The sequence below is a fragment of the Chrysemys picta genome, chromosome 2 (genome assembly GCF_011386835.1).
Source record: "Chrysemys picta bellii isolate R12L10 chromosome 2, ASM1138683v2, whole genome shotgun sequence".
Taxonomy (NCBI): domain Eukaryota; kingdom Metazoa; phylum Chordata; order Testudines; family Emydidae; genus Chrysemys; species Chrysemys picta.
Genome location: NC_088792.1, coordinates 127,531,910 through 127,548,578, shown reverse-complemented (window position 1 = coordinate 127,548,578; position 16,669 = coordinate 127,531,910). Strand labels below are relative to the sequence as shown.

Sequence of the window (16,669 nt, the reverse complement as noted above, 5' to 3'; positions counted from 1 at the left end):
GCAGGACTCTGCACTTGTCCTTGTTGAACCTCATCAGATTTCTTTTGGCCCAATCCTCCAATTTGTCTAAGTCATTCTATCCCTACCTTCCAGCATATCTACCTCTCCCCCAGGCTTAATGTCATCTGCAAACTTGCTGAGGGTACAGATCGCTATAGTTAACTGTATGTGAAGCTGAATGTGAAGGTGATGCATAAGTTCCAGCTCGGACAGAAGGGTCTACCTGCCTATTCCATGGCTGAGGCTGTCATGAGCATATCAGGAACCAAGTCCATCCCCTGGCTCCTGGTCAGCATTGGCCCTAATTTTCAAAGTAATTAATGGATTCAGCCTCAGCTATGTCAAAGACTTAAATTCAACCTGTGAAGTATTTGGGGCTGATGTTCTGTTGCAAACTGGGATTCATTATAGCTTTTGATTCAGATGACAAATTTTGAAGTTTTTGCTTAAGCTATGAGGTGCATAAATAGTTATTCTAGAAATGAATTCCATATTAGTCTACTGACCATTTGGTTATCTTTTGCTGTGGATTTTATCTCAAACTGGCATGCTGTTTAGGGGTGGATCATTTCCTTCCAAGGATAGACAGGTCAGGTTTAGTCTTCAGACTGAAAATTAGGCTGGAGTCCCACTGTAATGAATCTGTGGACCTTATTATTTGGAGAGAGGAAATTTTCAGGTAAACTCGGATACATTTTTGTGTCTGTTCAGTATTCTTCATGTGAAGCAACTTGCTCTTTAGAGGTGGGCAAACTTTTTTCTCCAATAGATGTTTCTCTCTTAAGAGTGCCAAGTTCATGCACACAAGTCACTATGCCTCTCATACAGTTTGCATCCATGCAGGCAATCATTTTGAAGAACCACAGATATTATGGGAAGTGGCTAATTTTTGTTTTCCTTTTCCAAGCTAAATAACCTACAGAAGGTCACTATACATAGTGAAAAACGAATGTTTAATTTTAATCCGTTTAAAAAAAAAAATCAGATTATACATATAGGGAAATTTTGTGTTCAAAATGGTTTTTAACATAGTGCTCCACAATTGTTCATCTGGTTATACAGCACCACATTAAATCACAAGTTTGATTCTATATATTTATATGAAAAGTGTTTAGCGAAGAGTCTATTTTTAATACTACTAGTATAAAAATTGTGAAACTGAAACTCTAGAGGCCATAGACTTACTAAAATGAACGAACAAACAATTTTGAACCTTTTTTTAAATATTTCAAAGCAATACACAACTTTAAGTTGCAAATCTTATAATGCACCAAATTCTTACACTTTTTTTGACATAAAATCTGTAACATATACATGAAATACTAAGGGAGGATGATTTAAAGGCAGTGTCTTGTGCCTGCAGCTCCCAACTCATGCAGAAGCCTCAATGTGACCACTAATGTTCATATGACATAGATATAAAGTACCAATGTTAAATTAAAAGGTTTAATTTACAAATCATTCTTACATTTTCGTTTTTGATAGATTTCATTCATACATGTGAAAATCTTTGCCATGAAGGAGAATGTGGACCCTGCTCTCGTACATCAAATATTTACTGTAGGTGTTCCTTCAAAACAAAGGTAAAAGTTTAAACACTAATCTCTAGTAACAAGCTCTTGAGCACTCTTAAAAATTATCCAGGGGAAGGGCGCACTATACACTGTAGTAGCAAGTAGTACTGCCAGGTTGTAGAACCAGTAAAAAATAGCTAGCTCAACATGTGGGCCATTTACTTATATGTTTCATCAAGTTCAGGAGTGTGCTTTTCAGTTTATATGTACATGATTTTATTCGTTAATTTAGCTGTGGAAAACCCATCTTCTACTACAAAACTACTACAATTCAATGAATGTTATTTCAACCAAAAGCATTGTTAGAAGCATGTCATGTGCATGGTGTTTTGATGTGGAATTTTGGAGAGTGGTGTTCATGCTGTGGAATGTTGCTAGTGCTGCCGTATTAATGCTCCTAGGGCTGCTATTCTTGGAGCTCTGGTGTTAGCTGCACTAGAAGAAAATGCAATGTATTGATTCATTAGTCCTTGATCTCATTCCTAAAGAAAGCCCACATGCTCAGTTTGGTGGCAAAGGCACTCGGCCAGGTTTACTGTCAACAAAGCACTCTCCTAGTGCCCCCATAGGACGAGGTACCGGTTCAATCAATAGACCAGGATGCTATCCCTTAAACTATTACAAAGATGCCCTGCATGATTTTCTTTTCATATATTGATACAAACAAGTTACATATTATATTCCATATGCTTTTTGTTATAATCCTGTACCTTGTATGTGCTAGTTTGAACAAAACATCTTCATCCATTATCCTGTCCTTCCCTCCTTATCTTATGAGGGGTCTGTGGGTCCATGAGTGTAGCATTTCCTAGAAATGTGTTTATGCAATTACTTGAGAACTCTGGGCATTTCTATACCATCCTCTCAGGTAAGGAATGTGCTTTCTAATACACCTCTACCTCGATATAACGCTGTCGGGAGCCAAAAAATCTTACCACATTATAGGTGAAATCGCGTTATATCGAACTTGCTTTGATCTGCTGGAGTGAGCAGCCCCGCCCCCCCGGAGCACTGCTTTACCGTGTTATATCCGAATTTGTGTTATATCGGGTTGCGTTATATCTGGGTAGAGGTGTACCTAATGTGTTGTCATTCTGCCAAGGCCTGGCATATGCTGGTTCACAGCCTTTGATTAACACTGTTAGTTATGCCTAGGGCTCCCGCAAGGCTTACGGGGAGTCATTTGTTTAGCAGTCTCCTTTTCTTCCTCACTCCATACATTTGTACAGTGATCCAGCAGATTGTCAGTTTGTACATTGCCAGTAATAGGCCAATTGTTTTCTTATTATTGTGTGGAACCAGATCTTTGAAGCAATTTGATAGCTGTTGGAGTCTTAATGAATGTGACATTCATGTGTTCAATAGTATCTTCAAACATGTATATCTGATGTTTCTGTGACTTTGCCACCAAGGTCCAATATGGTCCCTGCAAACTTGCTTTCCTGATAAATGTTTGGGCATAAGTCCTAGGATTATCTCTTATTGCTGTGAGTTCCACCATAGTATTTTTTAGCTTTTGCAGCTCCTCAGAGAACTCGAGATCCTGTCCTTGAAAAGTAAGAGTGAAGTCTATCATGAAATACCACGTGTCCTGAAAATGGCATTTCTCAAGACCGTCCCAGTTATGGTGTTAACCTTGGCCATAGTGGCAGCTGATTGGTCAAACATCTTGGCATCTGGACTGCTTCCCCTATATGAATTTACAAAATGCATTACAAGTCCAGTCTTGCTGCCTCTTTATCACAGGAACCTGCTCTTCTGTGAGTAGTGTCCCTATGGGTGTTCCTCTTCAGGTGTACATGTGCCCACGGGTCTTCAATCGAAGATGTTCGTTAACGTGTCTGTTTGGTCCACATGTCCTATACATCCTCATGCCATGCAATGAGGCTAAATAGGTCTGCTTGGGCAGACCACCCTCAGTTCCTTCTCAACCACCTCGGCTTGAGATGGAGTTTTAGCAGGTCCACCTCAAGTGTGCCTTGGCGAAAAGAATTTTTTCCTAGTTTATAGTTTAGTTCAGTCTAGTCTGTTAGATCAGCTTAGTTTAGTAGTTGGGAGGATTATTTTTTCTTCTCCCCTCCTTCTGGGGAGGCTTGTCTTCCTCAGGAGGGCATGCCTGGCTCACCAGGGTTTAAACCAGAAGTAGGCAAACTACAGCCTGCGGGCCACATCCGGCCCGTGGGACCGTCCTGCCCGGCCCCCGAGCTCCTGGCCCAGGAGGCTAGCCCCCGGTCCCTCCCCTGCTGTCGTCCCTCCCCCACAGCCTTAGCTCGCTCACTCCACCACCGGCACAATGCTCTGGGCGGCAGGGCTGGGAGCTCCTGGGGCAGCGTAGCTGCAGAGCCTGGCCTGACCTGGTGCTCTGTGCTGCGTGGTGGCAGCAGCGGTGTGGCCTGGCTCCAGCGCCACGAGTCAACGGTGCTCCAGGCAGCGCGGTAAGGGGGCAGGGAGAAGGGGGTGATTGGATGGGGCAGGGGTCCCGGGGAGCCGTCAGGAATGAGAAGAGGGGTTGGAGGCGGGGGTCCTGGGGCGGTCAGGGGACAGGGAGCGGGGGGAGGAGGGGAGGGAGTGGATGGGGCAGGGATCCTGGTGGGGCCTGTCAGGGAACAGGGGGGGTTGGATGGGGCAGGAGTCCGGGGGGGCGGCAGATAAGAGGTCGGGGCCAGACCACGACCCCCCTCCCCTAACCAGCCCGCCATACAATTTACGAAATCCGATGCGGCCCTCAGGCCGAAAAGTTTGCCCACCCCTGGTTTAAACATTTCCTTGCTTGCCAGGAACCCAACCTGGTTAGCAGCAGCACTGCAAATGTGTTCGCTGCCTAGAAGAGTCACATATCCCACCTAAGTGTGGCTTTTGTCCAGCCCTTAATTCCAGGGTGAAGAACCTGGAGATCAAGTTGAGGCTACTTATGATGGAGGGTTCCCTTTGCCCTGCTTCAGAGCCAGGTCGGCAATCTCCAGGCAGATCCAGTGTCCCTTCAAACTTGGCTCAGCACTCCCCCAGAAAGGGAAAGACTCCAGAGTGCTCCTCAAAAGGTCTCTGGAAGAAGAGCTCTGACTCTCCTTGTAAAGAGTCTGCTCTGAAAAGACCTTGGTCTCCCAGTAGGTCAACCATCTCAGAAAATTCAACCTCTTGAACTGGTACAGTAGAGACAAGGGGCTCCTCCAGTTCCAGCGGGACTGGAAAACCCTGAAGCTCATCTAAGAGCAAACACTCCTCTGAGCAAGCTTTGGTTCCATCTGGACATGATAGAGATAGCAAAGAGGGACGTTCTTCCAGACTGATACAGTTGGACATAGCTCTACCTCTGGTGGGTTCCTTGCTATGGTATAAGGCTAAACCTCCATCAGTGCCCACCTCAAGGTGCGCTAAATCTTCGGTATTGTGAACTTCTAGAGATAGATGGACAGTTATATTGGTTCATAACTCCCTGACAGACAGGTTAAGCAGATGCTTATCTGCAGACCAGAAATGGGAGATCCACAACACATTTCTAACCAACATATTCGCACAATGGGGTACTCCGCTGAGACTTCTTTGCATCCCAGATGAACAAAAAGCTTACCATGTATTGCTCCAGGGGAGCCATAAGCTGCGATTCCCAGGGCGATGCTCTCCTGCTTTCCTGGATGGATGACCTCAGATACACCTTTCCTTCCTTCCCCCTACTGTAGAGAAGATGTACAGAAGATCTGTCATAACAGAGCCACCATTATCCTCCTAGCACCCTACTGGTCCAGACAGTTCTGGTTCACGGAACTCCTAATGATGTCAGCATACCAACCTATCAGGATATGACTATTTTAGGATCTCCTAGCTCAGGAAGGGGGGGGGGGCAGATCAAGCACCCTAACTTGGGCTCACTCCATCTTATGGCCTGGTACTTGGATGGGCATCAGAAATAAAACATTCATGCTCTGTCCTTGTTCAGCAAATCCTTACCCAAACTAGAAAGGATTCTACTAGAGCCTGCTACCTAGCTAAATGGTGGTACTTTTCAGCCTGGGTACCTCACCACCCCCCTGTACATTCCAGTTATCCTAAACTATCTCCTCTGCTTAAAGACTTCAGGTCTGGCTCTAAGTTTGCTGCGAGTACACCTAGCATTGATTAGTGCCTTTCTCCTTCTGGTGAAGGGACATTCGGTCTTCATGCACCTGGCAACTGTGTGATTTATGAAGGGCTTGATCAGAACCTTCCCACCGGTCATTAAACCTACCTCTCAGTGGGACCGTAACCTTGTCCTGACAACTCTCTCAGATCCGCCCTTTGAACCTATGGAAATATGTATAACAATACCTACAGCAAAACTTCCCCCTCCTGGGGGTATTACAGCTCACTCCACGTGAGCACAAGCTACTTCCACGGCATCCTTATTGGACATTCTACTGCAGAGCAGCAACTTGGAGGTCTGTCCACACGTTCATGACACACTATGCTCTAACTCAAGCTGCAACTGTATACCAGCTGCTTCCTTGCACTCTCCTCCAGTCTGAACATTGCTTACCAGTCAACCACATGTGGAATAATAAGAAGAAATAGAGGGTACTTATTGTAACTGGAGGTTCTTCAAGAAGTGTGTTCCCTAGCTGTATTCCCCTACTTGCCCTCCATCTCCTCTCCTTCGGATTCTGTAAAAAGAGGAACAGGAGAGGCGCTGACCCATACTGCCTCGTAAACCCTCACTTGGGAGCACAAGTGAAACTGTTGTGCATGTGTGAGTCAAGAGACACTGCTTTGAAGAATTTCTGGACTCGGGCACATGGCATACATGTGTACCCACTTGTGGAATACAGATAGGGACCACATACTTTGAAAAACCTCCAGTTACAATCAGTAACCTCCATTTACTCACTTTTTGCGGTAACTGTGGTTCTTCGAGCTGTGTCCCCCTGTTGGTGATCACTACCCACCCTCCTTCCCCTTTGCTTCAGAGTTTCCTCTGTGGAACATTGCAGTAGAGAAGGAGTTGAGGTAGTTTGCCTGCACAGACCTCTATATCCTCTGTGTGGGGGCACAAGAATGTATGGGACGGATGCACAGGCCGAGTGGAGGCTAATGAAAATTTCCAATTGAAGTTGCATGGGGTACACACACACCTGAAGTGGAGTCCCTATAGGGGGGCACATCTCAGAAAAACAGTTTTTACTGCACAGGGTGAGTAACCTCTCCTTATGTGTGTCATCAGTTATTGGCTGCGTGTGTGTGTTCTCTCTGTATGCTGCTCTTGCTCTGGCCAGATAGCCTGTCCAGCAGGCTCCAGTCGACCTGTCCAAGAAGATCACAGGCTCCATTCAGTAGCGAAGGAACTCAGCCAGGTTTATTGTCCACGAAGCGCTGTCCTAATGCCCTGGCTCAATGGTTACAGGTACCCTAACATGTATGCCCATCACAATGGACTGAGCTCAGTGAACGGCGGGACTTTCCATTTCCCCCCTTGGCTAAACAACACTCTCTCTGTGACCCCTCTTTTATACCTTGATACAAACAAATTACTTACTGCCCCTCTGATGTGGTTAGTTACCACCCTTTACATTGTACTTCTTGGTTTAATCAAAACATCCCTATCCATCATCCTATGATCCCGACCTTCTCTTTAAGAGGGGTCAGTATGTCCCTGTATCGTCTTTGGGGAGTGTGTTTACACCATAACCTTGTATTGGGGGTTTTCTGGAACTACCCTTCTAGAATGTGCTTACTTGACTACTTAGTGCCTAGGCGTGTTTGTGTTTTTGCAACGCCAGCCCTGTTCTTGCCAAGTTCATGTATTGGACACTGAACCTGCAAGCAGGCATCTGCGTTGTAAGAGGGCAGGGCTTGACTTTAGTTTGTGCCTTAGGTCTTATACTAGGCCTCATGTCTCAGGCTCTCTTTCTACTACATTCCCCCACTTTTTGTCTTTTTATGGGGAGGATGTTTTAACCATCGTCCCGGAAAAGCATAATGCATGGACTGAAGATGTCCCAGTGGGCTAAACACTATTATATGGCCACCTTATTTTACCTTCTACACGTTCATGCCCTATCTGTTCCTTGGTCTGCACATTCCCTCGTATGACTGGTGGACAGATTTTAAGTTCCAATTGTGTGTTAGTCCCTTATGGTGGGCCTGGGACTAGCTCAGGGACTTTGAGGAATGTCATTTTATGTTTGAACTTTTTTTGTGTGTGGGGGGGGGGTGTACATATGACAGTGCCTCATATTTCAGCATCACAATGCTTTTCTAATCCGGTGTTGTAGTCTGACCCTTTTACTTTGGTACTGCAGATGGCAACACACTCATATTAGGGCAATTACAGTTACCACCTGTATTATCATTAGTAGTAGGATGAGTGTTTTGCTATGTATCTAAGAAGTAAAACAGAAGTTTGGAGTAGAGACATCACAAATGAGGCCTTGTATATAATTTTTTGTAATTATTTACTACACAGTACTGTCTGCCCATGTTATAGGTTACCCTTATTGCTGGTTGTCACCCTCTACTCCTGAGGGAATTCTGCAACAAAAAGTTAAAAATTTCTGTGCACAATATTTTAAAATTCTGCATATTTTATTTGTCAAAACACAATATTATCACACCAGTTTCAATATTTTGGTAATTTATTTCAAAATACCTGTCAGCAAGTGTGTCTGTAACAATACGGACAAAAAAGATTCAGGAAATGTGTGATTGACAAATAGATTCCTTACTAGGCATGTTAATATAGAACTTTGAGTAATTCATTTAAACTACAATATAGAAACATATTTCCTGCACCCCTCAGAAGTACCAAGGCTTGGGGGAGTAAGAGGTAATGGAGGACCTGAGGGAGAAGGAAGGAGCCTGGGAGTGAACTTGGAGAGTTGTTGGGTGTGGGTAGAAGTATGGAACGGTTTCTTTTCGTGGGGGGAGAGGGGGAGGGATTGCTAGGGAGTTGGGAAGCCTCCCCTTTGCAGACCCTGGCTGACCCCAAGCCTCTCCCATTCAGTCAGGCACATCTGTCCCTGTCCCCGTGTGTCCTTGCACCCCCTGTTCCCATGTGGCCCTCCATTCAGCCCCTGGTTCAGTACTGTCATCCCACTAGCTCCTGTGCCCGTGCCCCAGTCTGTCCCACTCCCCCCACCGCCCCACTAGCCCTTCTGAATCCCAGTCTGTGATTCCCCCAGCAGCCCTGTGGGCCCCACTCTGCCTCCTAACTTGGCTCTACAGGCAGGTTGCTGTGATGAACTAAGGGGCTAGCTGTTACTGTGAGTCAGCTGGCTGTTCTGGTGCCACAGCGGCCTCTGGTGGGTGAAAGATGGAACTGCAGCACTTCTTAAGTAGAATGTATTTTCGGGGTGGGGTGAGGGGCAATTCTGTACTAGATGTGAATTCTGCGAGTTTGCAGTGGCATAGAATTCCCCCAGGCGTAATCCTCTGATAAGCCTCGCTGAGCAGGAAACGGGTACAGCTAGCTTCTGTGTTCCATTGGTTGCATACCTCTGATACACCAGTAGTTGACGTAGATCCAGTTATTTCTTATAGATGCTGTCTTCCAGATAACCTACTGAATGGACAGTAACCAATTTACCAAATATTGCTTTGTCAGGATTTAATATTGTTAACCAGACACTGAACAAGATTGTTTTGCTTCAATTAGGATGCAGTGTCACTAACTCCAAATTATGACTGGTACTAACAGGGAATTTGTTTACACATTAAAGAAAAAGAATATAAACATTAAACCAAAGTGAATTTTAAATGCCGGTCTATGAAAACACTTTGAGGGTATTAAACTTTTATAACACTTAGTTGTATTGGGGAGAAGAAGGTGTTAATGTGTTGAAATTATTTGGTTAGCTTTAACATTTTGGAATATAACCAGACGTGGTTTATATTGATACATTTTTTTACCATTTTTGCTATAACATTCTTATAGCTATATTTTAATACTTAATAAAGGTGCAAACAAGTTTATAAAAACGCAAACAAGAAATTGACATTTTGTTAATTGAATTACTGGTCATGTTTCCCTTTACATTTTTTCCTTTGAATAAAAAATCCCACTGTGATTAATAAAAGATAATTCTTTTTGTTTGCCATTGCATTATTTGTTGAGGCAGAAATATATGTACATATATTTATAACTGAGGCCTTTTTGAGCTTTTGCAAAAAAAAAATTAATTGGTGGTTTATGTTATGATAGTTATACCCCAACCATAATATTAAAATAGTGTGGTACTATTTATATTTTTAAAAAAAAGTATAAAATTGACTTTTGTTGCAACAAAATAAAAGAAAAAAGTGGTACCCTGACACACACACAACACAGGACAACATACAAGACATACAGGCCAAAATCACAATTAAAAATCAATGGCACCAGAATTATATTTATAACTATACAAGATAAGGCATTAAGAACCTTAGGTATTAAAGCAATGCATTATAGAAAGTAAACAGGTACAAAAGAGTTAAAGATCTAAATAAGCAAGTTATTACCTTTTTATTTTAAACTTTTAATAAGAATTGATAAAAAAAATCATATTAAGTTATTTTCCCCCTTTGTTGTATTAGGTTAATATGTTAAGGCATTTTCCATTTCTTTATATTACTTTACTTTAAAAACTCTGCTATAGAAATGTTTCAAATATTAGTTAATGGTTAGAATTAGAAGCAGAGTCTGCATTTCTGTTGCTTGGCAACCATATCTTCAAGAAAGTTAGGAGATACGGTTGGTAGATCACAACAGTGATAGCCTTGCACACTTGTGCCATCACTGCCCCAACAGTTGACTTTCCCACCCCCAACTAGTTTGCAGTTGCCTGGTAACTGTCAGGTGTTGCCAACTGCCAAACAGTGATGACCTCCCATATTTGTACGAGTATCGGTTTTCAAAATCAAGTGGTCTGGCACTGGATCATTGATGCAAGCTCAACATAACTCGAAGAGGGTATGCTTTTTCATCCTGAGATACTGCAGCTACTGGTCTCATGGGAAGGAAGTCTAAAGGGAAAAACAATTGAAGACAGTTGACAGTTTTTCAAAGTGACATTATTAAGGGCACAAGAGCAAACTATCTCACTGCGTAGGAAAGATAGGAAGTATGGCAAGAGACCACCCTGGCTTAACCAGGAGATCTTTAATGATCTACAAATCAAAAAAGAGTCCTACAAAAAGTGGAAACTAGGTCAAATTACAAAGGATGAATATAAACAAATAGCACAAATATGTAGGGATAAAATTAGAAAGGCCAAGGCACAAAACGAGATCAAACTAGCTAGAGACATAAAGGGTAACAAGCAATTCTACAAATACATTGGAAGCAAGCGGAAGACCAAGGACAGGGTAGGCCTGTTAATGGTGGGGGAGGGGGGGGGCAATAACAGAAAATGTGAAAATGGCAGAGGTGCTAAATGACTTCTTTGTTTCAGTTTTCACTAAAAAGATTGGTGGTGATTGGACGTTTAACATAGTGAATGCCAGTGAAAATGAGGTAGGACCAGAAGCTAAAATAGGGAAAGAACAAGTTAAAAATTACTTAGACAAAGTAGATGTCTTCAAGTCACCAGGGCCTGATGAAATGCATCCTATAATACTCAAGGAGCTGACTGAGGAGATATCTGAGCCATTAACGATTACCTTTGAAAAGTCAGGGAAGATGAGAGAGATTCCAGAAGACTGGAAAAGGGCAAATATAGTGTCAATCTATAAAAAGGGAAATAAGGGCAACCCGGGGAATTACAGACCAGTCAGCTTAACTTCTGTACCCAGAAAGATAATGGAGCAAATAATTAAGCAACCAATTTGCAAACAATCAGCATGGATTTGTCAAGAACAAATCGTGTCATACCAACCTGATAGCTTTTGACAGGGTAACAAGCCTTGTGGATGGAGGGGAAGCAGTAGACATGGTATATCTTGACTTTAGTAAAGCTTTTGATACTTATTCTGCCCCATTGGGGCTGGGGGTTCTTTGGGATTCTCAGTGAAGGACTGAGATGAATGACCCAGGATGACGAGAACTGGGTACAACTCAATTTTATTATAACTGGTAAGTGTGACAATTATTAATACCACAATTCCTTACCAAATGAGTACAATACTATATAACTAAATTTAAAACAAGTAAGGCAAGGGAGAATACAATGGGGAGAGGTAAGCAAAAACAACAAAAACAAAACAAACAGAAAATTTTTGTCTAGCTAGTTACTTACGACCAGGCAAATGACAGCCAGATGGAAAAGCATATACATGGTGAATTCGGGCCAGCAACACGACACGCGCTTGGGCTGGCTTCGGGAGCGGGAGGGTCAAGTCCTGGTTGATCAGACCTGGACTGGTAGTGACGTTGAGTCGTTTTGGGACATCTCTGATTGCTATACAGGGGCGACCAAGTATATAGTTCAGAAAGTGAATGTGGTAGGCATTGATTGGCTTTTTAGTGCCCAAACTTTTCCCCTTATTAGGAAGAACAGTACAATGCGGAAACTGCAGAAATGTTTTTTCGGCGGTAAACACTATGGATACAACCCTCATAAATTTCCTGTGATAAGCACTGTGCCCTAATAAGGTCATGCAGTCTATTGTGGGCCTCTTTCCTTGCTCCGGGTTCGCCGCTGGGTTGAGAGACGGCCTGGCCAAAACCTGGTGGGGGGATTAGGCTGTATTAACAATACTGTCTCGCATGACCGTCTCATAAACAAACTAGGGAAATGCAACGAGATGGAGTTACTATAAGGTGTGTGCAAAACTGGTTGGAAGACTGTTCACAGAGTAATCATCAGTGGTTCGGAGTCACGCTGGAAGGGCATAATGAGTGGGGTCCTGCAGGGATCAGTTGGGGTCCGGTTCTGTTCAATATCTTCATCAATGATTTAGATAATGGCATAGAGAGTACACTTATAAAGTTTGTAGATGATACCAAACTGGGAGGGGGTGCAAGTGCTTTGGAGATTAGGATTAAAATTCAAAATTATCTGGACAAACTGGAGAACTGGTCTGAAGTAAATAGGATGAAATTCAATAAGGACAAATGCAAAGTACTCCATTTAGGAAGGAACGATCAGTTGCATACATACAAAATGGGAAATGACTGCCTAGGAAGGAGTACTGCAGAAAGGGATCTGGGGTCATAGTGGACCACAAGTTAAATGAGTCAACAGTGTAACACTGTTGCAAAAAAAAGCGAACATCATACTGGGATGTATTAGCAGGAATGTTGCAAGCAAGACACGAATAGTAATTCTTCCACTCTACTCTGCGCTGATTAGACCTCTGGAGTATTGCCTCCAGTTCTGGATGCCACATTTCAGGAAAGATGTGGACAAATTGGAGAAAGTCCAGAGAAGAGCAACAAAAATGATTAAAGGTCTAGAAAACATGACCTATGAGGGAAGATAGAAAAAAACTGGGTTTGCTTAGTCTGGAAAAGAGAAGACTGTAAAAGGTTGTTACAAGGAGGAGGGAGAAGAATTGTTCTTCTTAACCTCAGAGGAAAGGACAAGAAGCAATGGGCTTAAATTGCAGAAAGGGAGGTTTAGGTTGGACATTAGGAAAAACTTCCTAACTGTCAGGGTTGTTAAGCGTTGGAATAAATTGCCTAGGGAGGTGGTGGAGATTTTTAAGAACAGGTTAGACAAACACCTGTCAGGGATGGTCTAGATAATACTTAGTCCTGCCATGAGTGCAGGGGACTGGACTAGATGACCTCTCGAGATCCTTCCAGTCCTATGATTCTATGCTTAGGAAATATCGGGAGTAGAATCCTTTGCCCCATAGCTCCTGAGGAATCTCCTCCCTTGCTCCTGCAGCGAGGAGCGTTTGAACCTCTTGCTTGAGAAGTTGCTTGTGAGAAGGGTTCCTGAAGAGGGATGGGGAAAGGGGGCAGGAGGAAGGGGAGGAACAGAATTGGAGAGAATATCCCACTTCTATGGTACGAAGGACCCAGTGATCTGAGGTTATCTGGGACCAAGCACGGTAGAAGTGGGACAGATAATTCAGAAAACAGGGTGAATCATAGAATCATAGAATCATAGAATATCAGAGTTGGAAGGGACCTCAAGAGGTCATCTAGTCCAACCCCCTGCTCAAAGCAGGACCAATTCCCAGCTAAATCATCCCAGCCAGGGCTTTGTCAAGCCGGGCCTTAAAAACCTCCAAGGAAGGAGACTCCACCACCTCCCTAGGTAACGCATTCCAGTGTTTCACCACCCTCCTAGTGAAATAGTTTTTCCTGATATCCAACCTGGACCTCCCCCACTGCAACTTGAGACCATTGCTCCTTGTTCTGTCATCTGCCACCACTGAGAACAGCCGAGCTCCATCCGCTTTGGAACCCCCCTTCAGGTAGTTGAAGGCTGCTATCAAATCCCCCCTCATTCTTCTGTTCTGGAGACTAAACAATCCCAGTTCCCTCAGCCTCTCCTCATAAGTCATGTGCTCCAGACCCCTAATCATTTTTGTTGCCCTCCGCTGGACTCTTTCCAATTTTTCCACATCCTTCTTGTAGTGTGGGGCCCAAAACTGGACACAGTATTCCAGATGAGGCCTCACCAATGTCGAATAAAGGGGAACGATCACGTCCCTCGATCTGCTGGCAATGCCCCTACTTATACAGCCCAAAATGCCGTTAGCCTTCTTGGCAACAAGAGCACACTGTTGACTCATATCCAGCTTCTCGTCCACTGTGACCCCTAGGTCCTTTTCTGCAGAACTGCTACCTAGCCATTCAGTCCCTAGTCTGTAGCAGTGCATGGGATTCTTCCGTCCTAAGTGCAGGACTCTGCACTTGTCCTTGTTGAACCTCATCAGGTTTTTTTCGGCCCAATCCTCTAATTTGTCTAGGTCCCTCTGTATCCGATCCCTACCCTCTAGTGTATCTACCACGCCTCCTAGTTTAGTGTCATCTGCAAACTTGCTGAGAGTGCAGTCCACACCATCCTCCAGATCATTAATAAAGATATTAAACAAAACCGGCCCCAGGACCGACCCTTGGGGCACTCCGCTTGAAACCGGCTGCCAACTAGACATGGAGCCATTGATCACTACCCGTTGAGCCCGACGATCTAGCCAGCTTTCTATCCACCTTACAGTCCATTCATCCAGCCCATACTTCTTTAACTTGGCGGCAAGAATACTGTGGGAGACCGTATCAAAAGCTTTGCTAAAGTCAAGGAATAACACATCCACTGCTTTCCCCTCATCCACAGAGCCAGTTATCTCATCATAGAAGGCAATTAGGTTAGTCAGGCACGACTTCCCCTTCGTGAATCCATGCTGACTGTTCCTGATCACTTTCCTCTCCTCTAAATGTTTCATAATTGTTTCCTTGAGGACCTGCTCCATGATTTTTCCAGGGACTGAGGTGAGGCTGACTGGCCTGTAGTTCCCCGGATCCTCCTCCTTCCCTTTTTTAAAGATGGGCACTACATTAGCCTTTTTCCAGTCATCTGGGACCTCCCCCGATCGCCATGAGTTGAAGTGAAGATGCGTGAAGCATCCGGTGAGTAGACTGGTGCCTGATGATTGCCTCGCCAAGCCTGGCCTTGACTGCCCCGCTTCCTGGAGAAGTTCTGTCTAGGCTGGGGAGGGTAGAAGCGTGGAGGGGGCTGAGGCTTAAAGTGCTTTCATTGGGTAGCAGGGGTATGCAGGCCCAACAATTTTAATGTTGCCCGTGAATCCTTCAGGCTGTGGAACTTGGAGTCTATCTGCTCTGAAAACAGTCCCACTCCATCAAAGGGCAAGTTTTGAATTGTGTGATGGACCTCTGGCGGAAGGCCCGACACCTGGAGCCACGAACTCCTCATGGCTATGCCAGAGGACAAGATCCGCATAGCCATCTGCCGCATCCAGGGATGCCTGTAAAGAGGTCCGTGCCACTGCCTTGCCCTCCTCTACTATGGTCACAAACTCCACCCTAGAGTCTGATGGGACCAGCTCCTTAAATTTCATTATGGAGTCCCATGAATTGAAATTCTATATAATAAGGATTGCTTGCTAGTTAGCAATCCGAAGCTGGAGCCCCCCGATGGAGTAGACCTTCCAGCCAAAGAGGTCCAGCTTCTTCGCGTCCTTAGATTTTGGGGTTGACCCCTGCTGCCCCTCCCCCCCCATATTAGCCGTCGCCATGACTCATGAACACGGCTGCGGGTGAATAAACAAATATTCATACTCCTTAGAGGGGACGAAATACTTCCTGTCCATCCCTTTAGCCATAGGGATAGCGGAGGCCGGAGTTTGCCACAGGTTTTTTTTTAATGGCTTAAATTGTCTTAATGAACCCTGGACAGCCCTTCAGGGGTTAAAATGTCTACCATGTGGTCCTCAGACTCTACCACCTCCTCAGCCTGAAGCCCCATGTTACTGGCCACCCTGCGCAACAGCTCCTGGTGTGCTCTGCTATGGATGGGGGGGGGGTGGCCCCAAAGGATGAAAACCCTGTCACCGTTTCATCCAGCTAGGATGACGACGAAGCCATAGGCAGCACCGGGCCCTCCTGTCCCTCCAGATCGGTGGACATGTCCTGCTCGGTGCCGTGCTGCTCAGTGCCCACAGCAGAATCAGTCTGTGGCGGATCTGGGACCCGGACATAGCTCAGTGCTGTGGACCGAAGCCGTCTCCAAGCCCCGAGGCGTGAGACAGTCCCTGGGTGCGTCACCTCCTTCTGATACCAAGGACTGGGAGCCTCTAGAGTGTGTGCCCTGGGCCTGGTGATACGTCCACGGGGTCCTGAATGGCCATTGCCTTCTGCCTGTATCGGTGCTGCTCTAATTGGTGCCGACGGCACCTAGAATAGTAGTACTCTGCTTCTGAGTCCGATGACTGGGACCTAGAGCACGGAGACTACAGCGGTGATGAGCGGGACAGTGCCAGAGAGCGGTGCCATGGAGAGGGCGAACAGTGCCTCATCATCGCGGGCTTGCCTCTGGACAGTGCCACGCCTCGCGGTGCCAGAGTTCTGTCTCGGGATGGGGCACTGCAGAGCTGTCGTGGCATCAAGTCCCTGGCCACTCGAATGTGTCCGAGGTGGAAGGGAGCTCAAGTTCCTCCAGCTGGCACTCTCTAGAAGGAGAATCCAATGGCACCAGACTTGCCGGATCCCTTTGTGGGCCTGCAGTCGACAGTGCTGGCTC

At 45.1% G+C, this 16,669-nt stretch overlaps 1 protein-coding gene across 11 annotated transcripts in view; it reads left to right on the top strand.

Moving 5' to 3' along the window:
• Positions 1-16,669, top strand: part of NFX1 (nuclear transcription factor, X-box binding 1) — a 195,314-nt gene that overhangs the window by 75,147 nt on the left and 103,498 nt on the right. For all 11 annotated transcript variants that reach the window (XR_010598514.1, XR_006172450.2, XR_006172445.2 and 8 more), the window contains exon 10: positions 1,486-1,583. Coding sequence is in view for 6 of the 11 variants with exons in the window: in XM_005312595.5 (XP_005312652.1) it covers positions 1,486-1,583 (98 nt within the window). In the remaining 5 variants the exon portion in view is untranslated. The remainder of the gene's footprint in view (positions 1-1,485; positions 1,584-16,669) is intronic.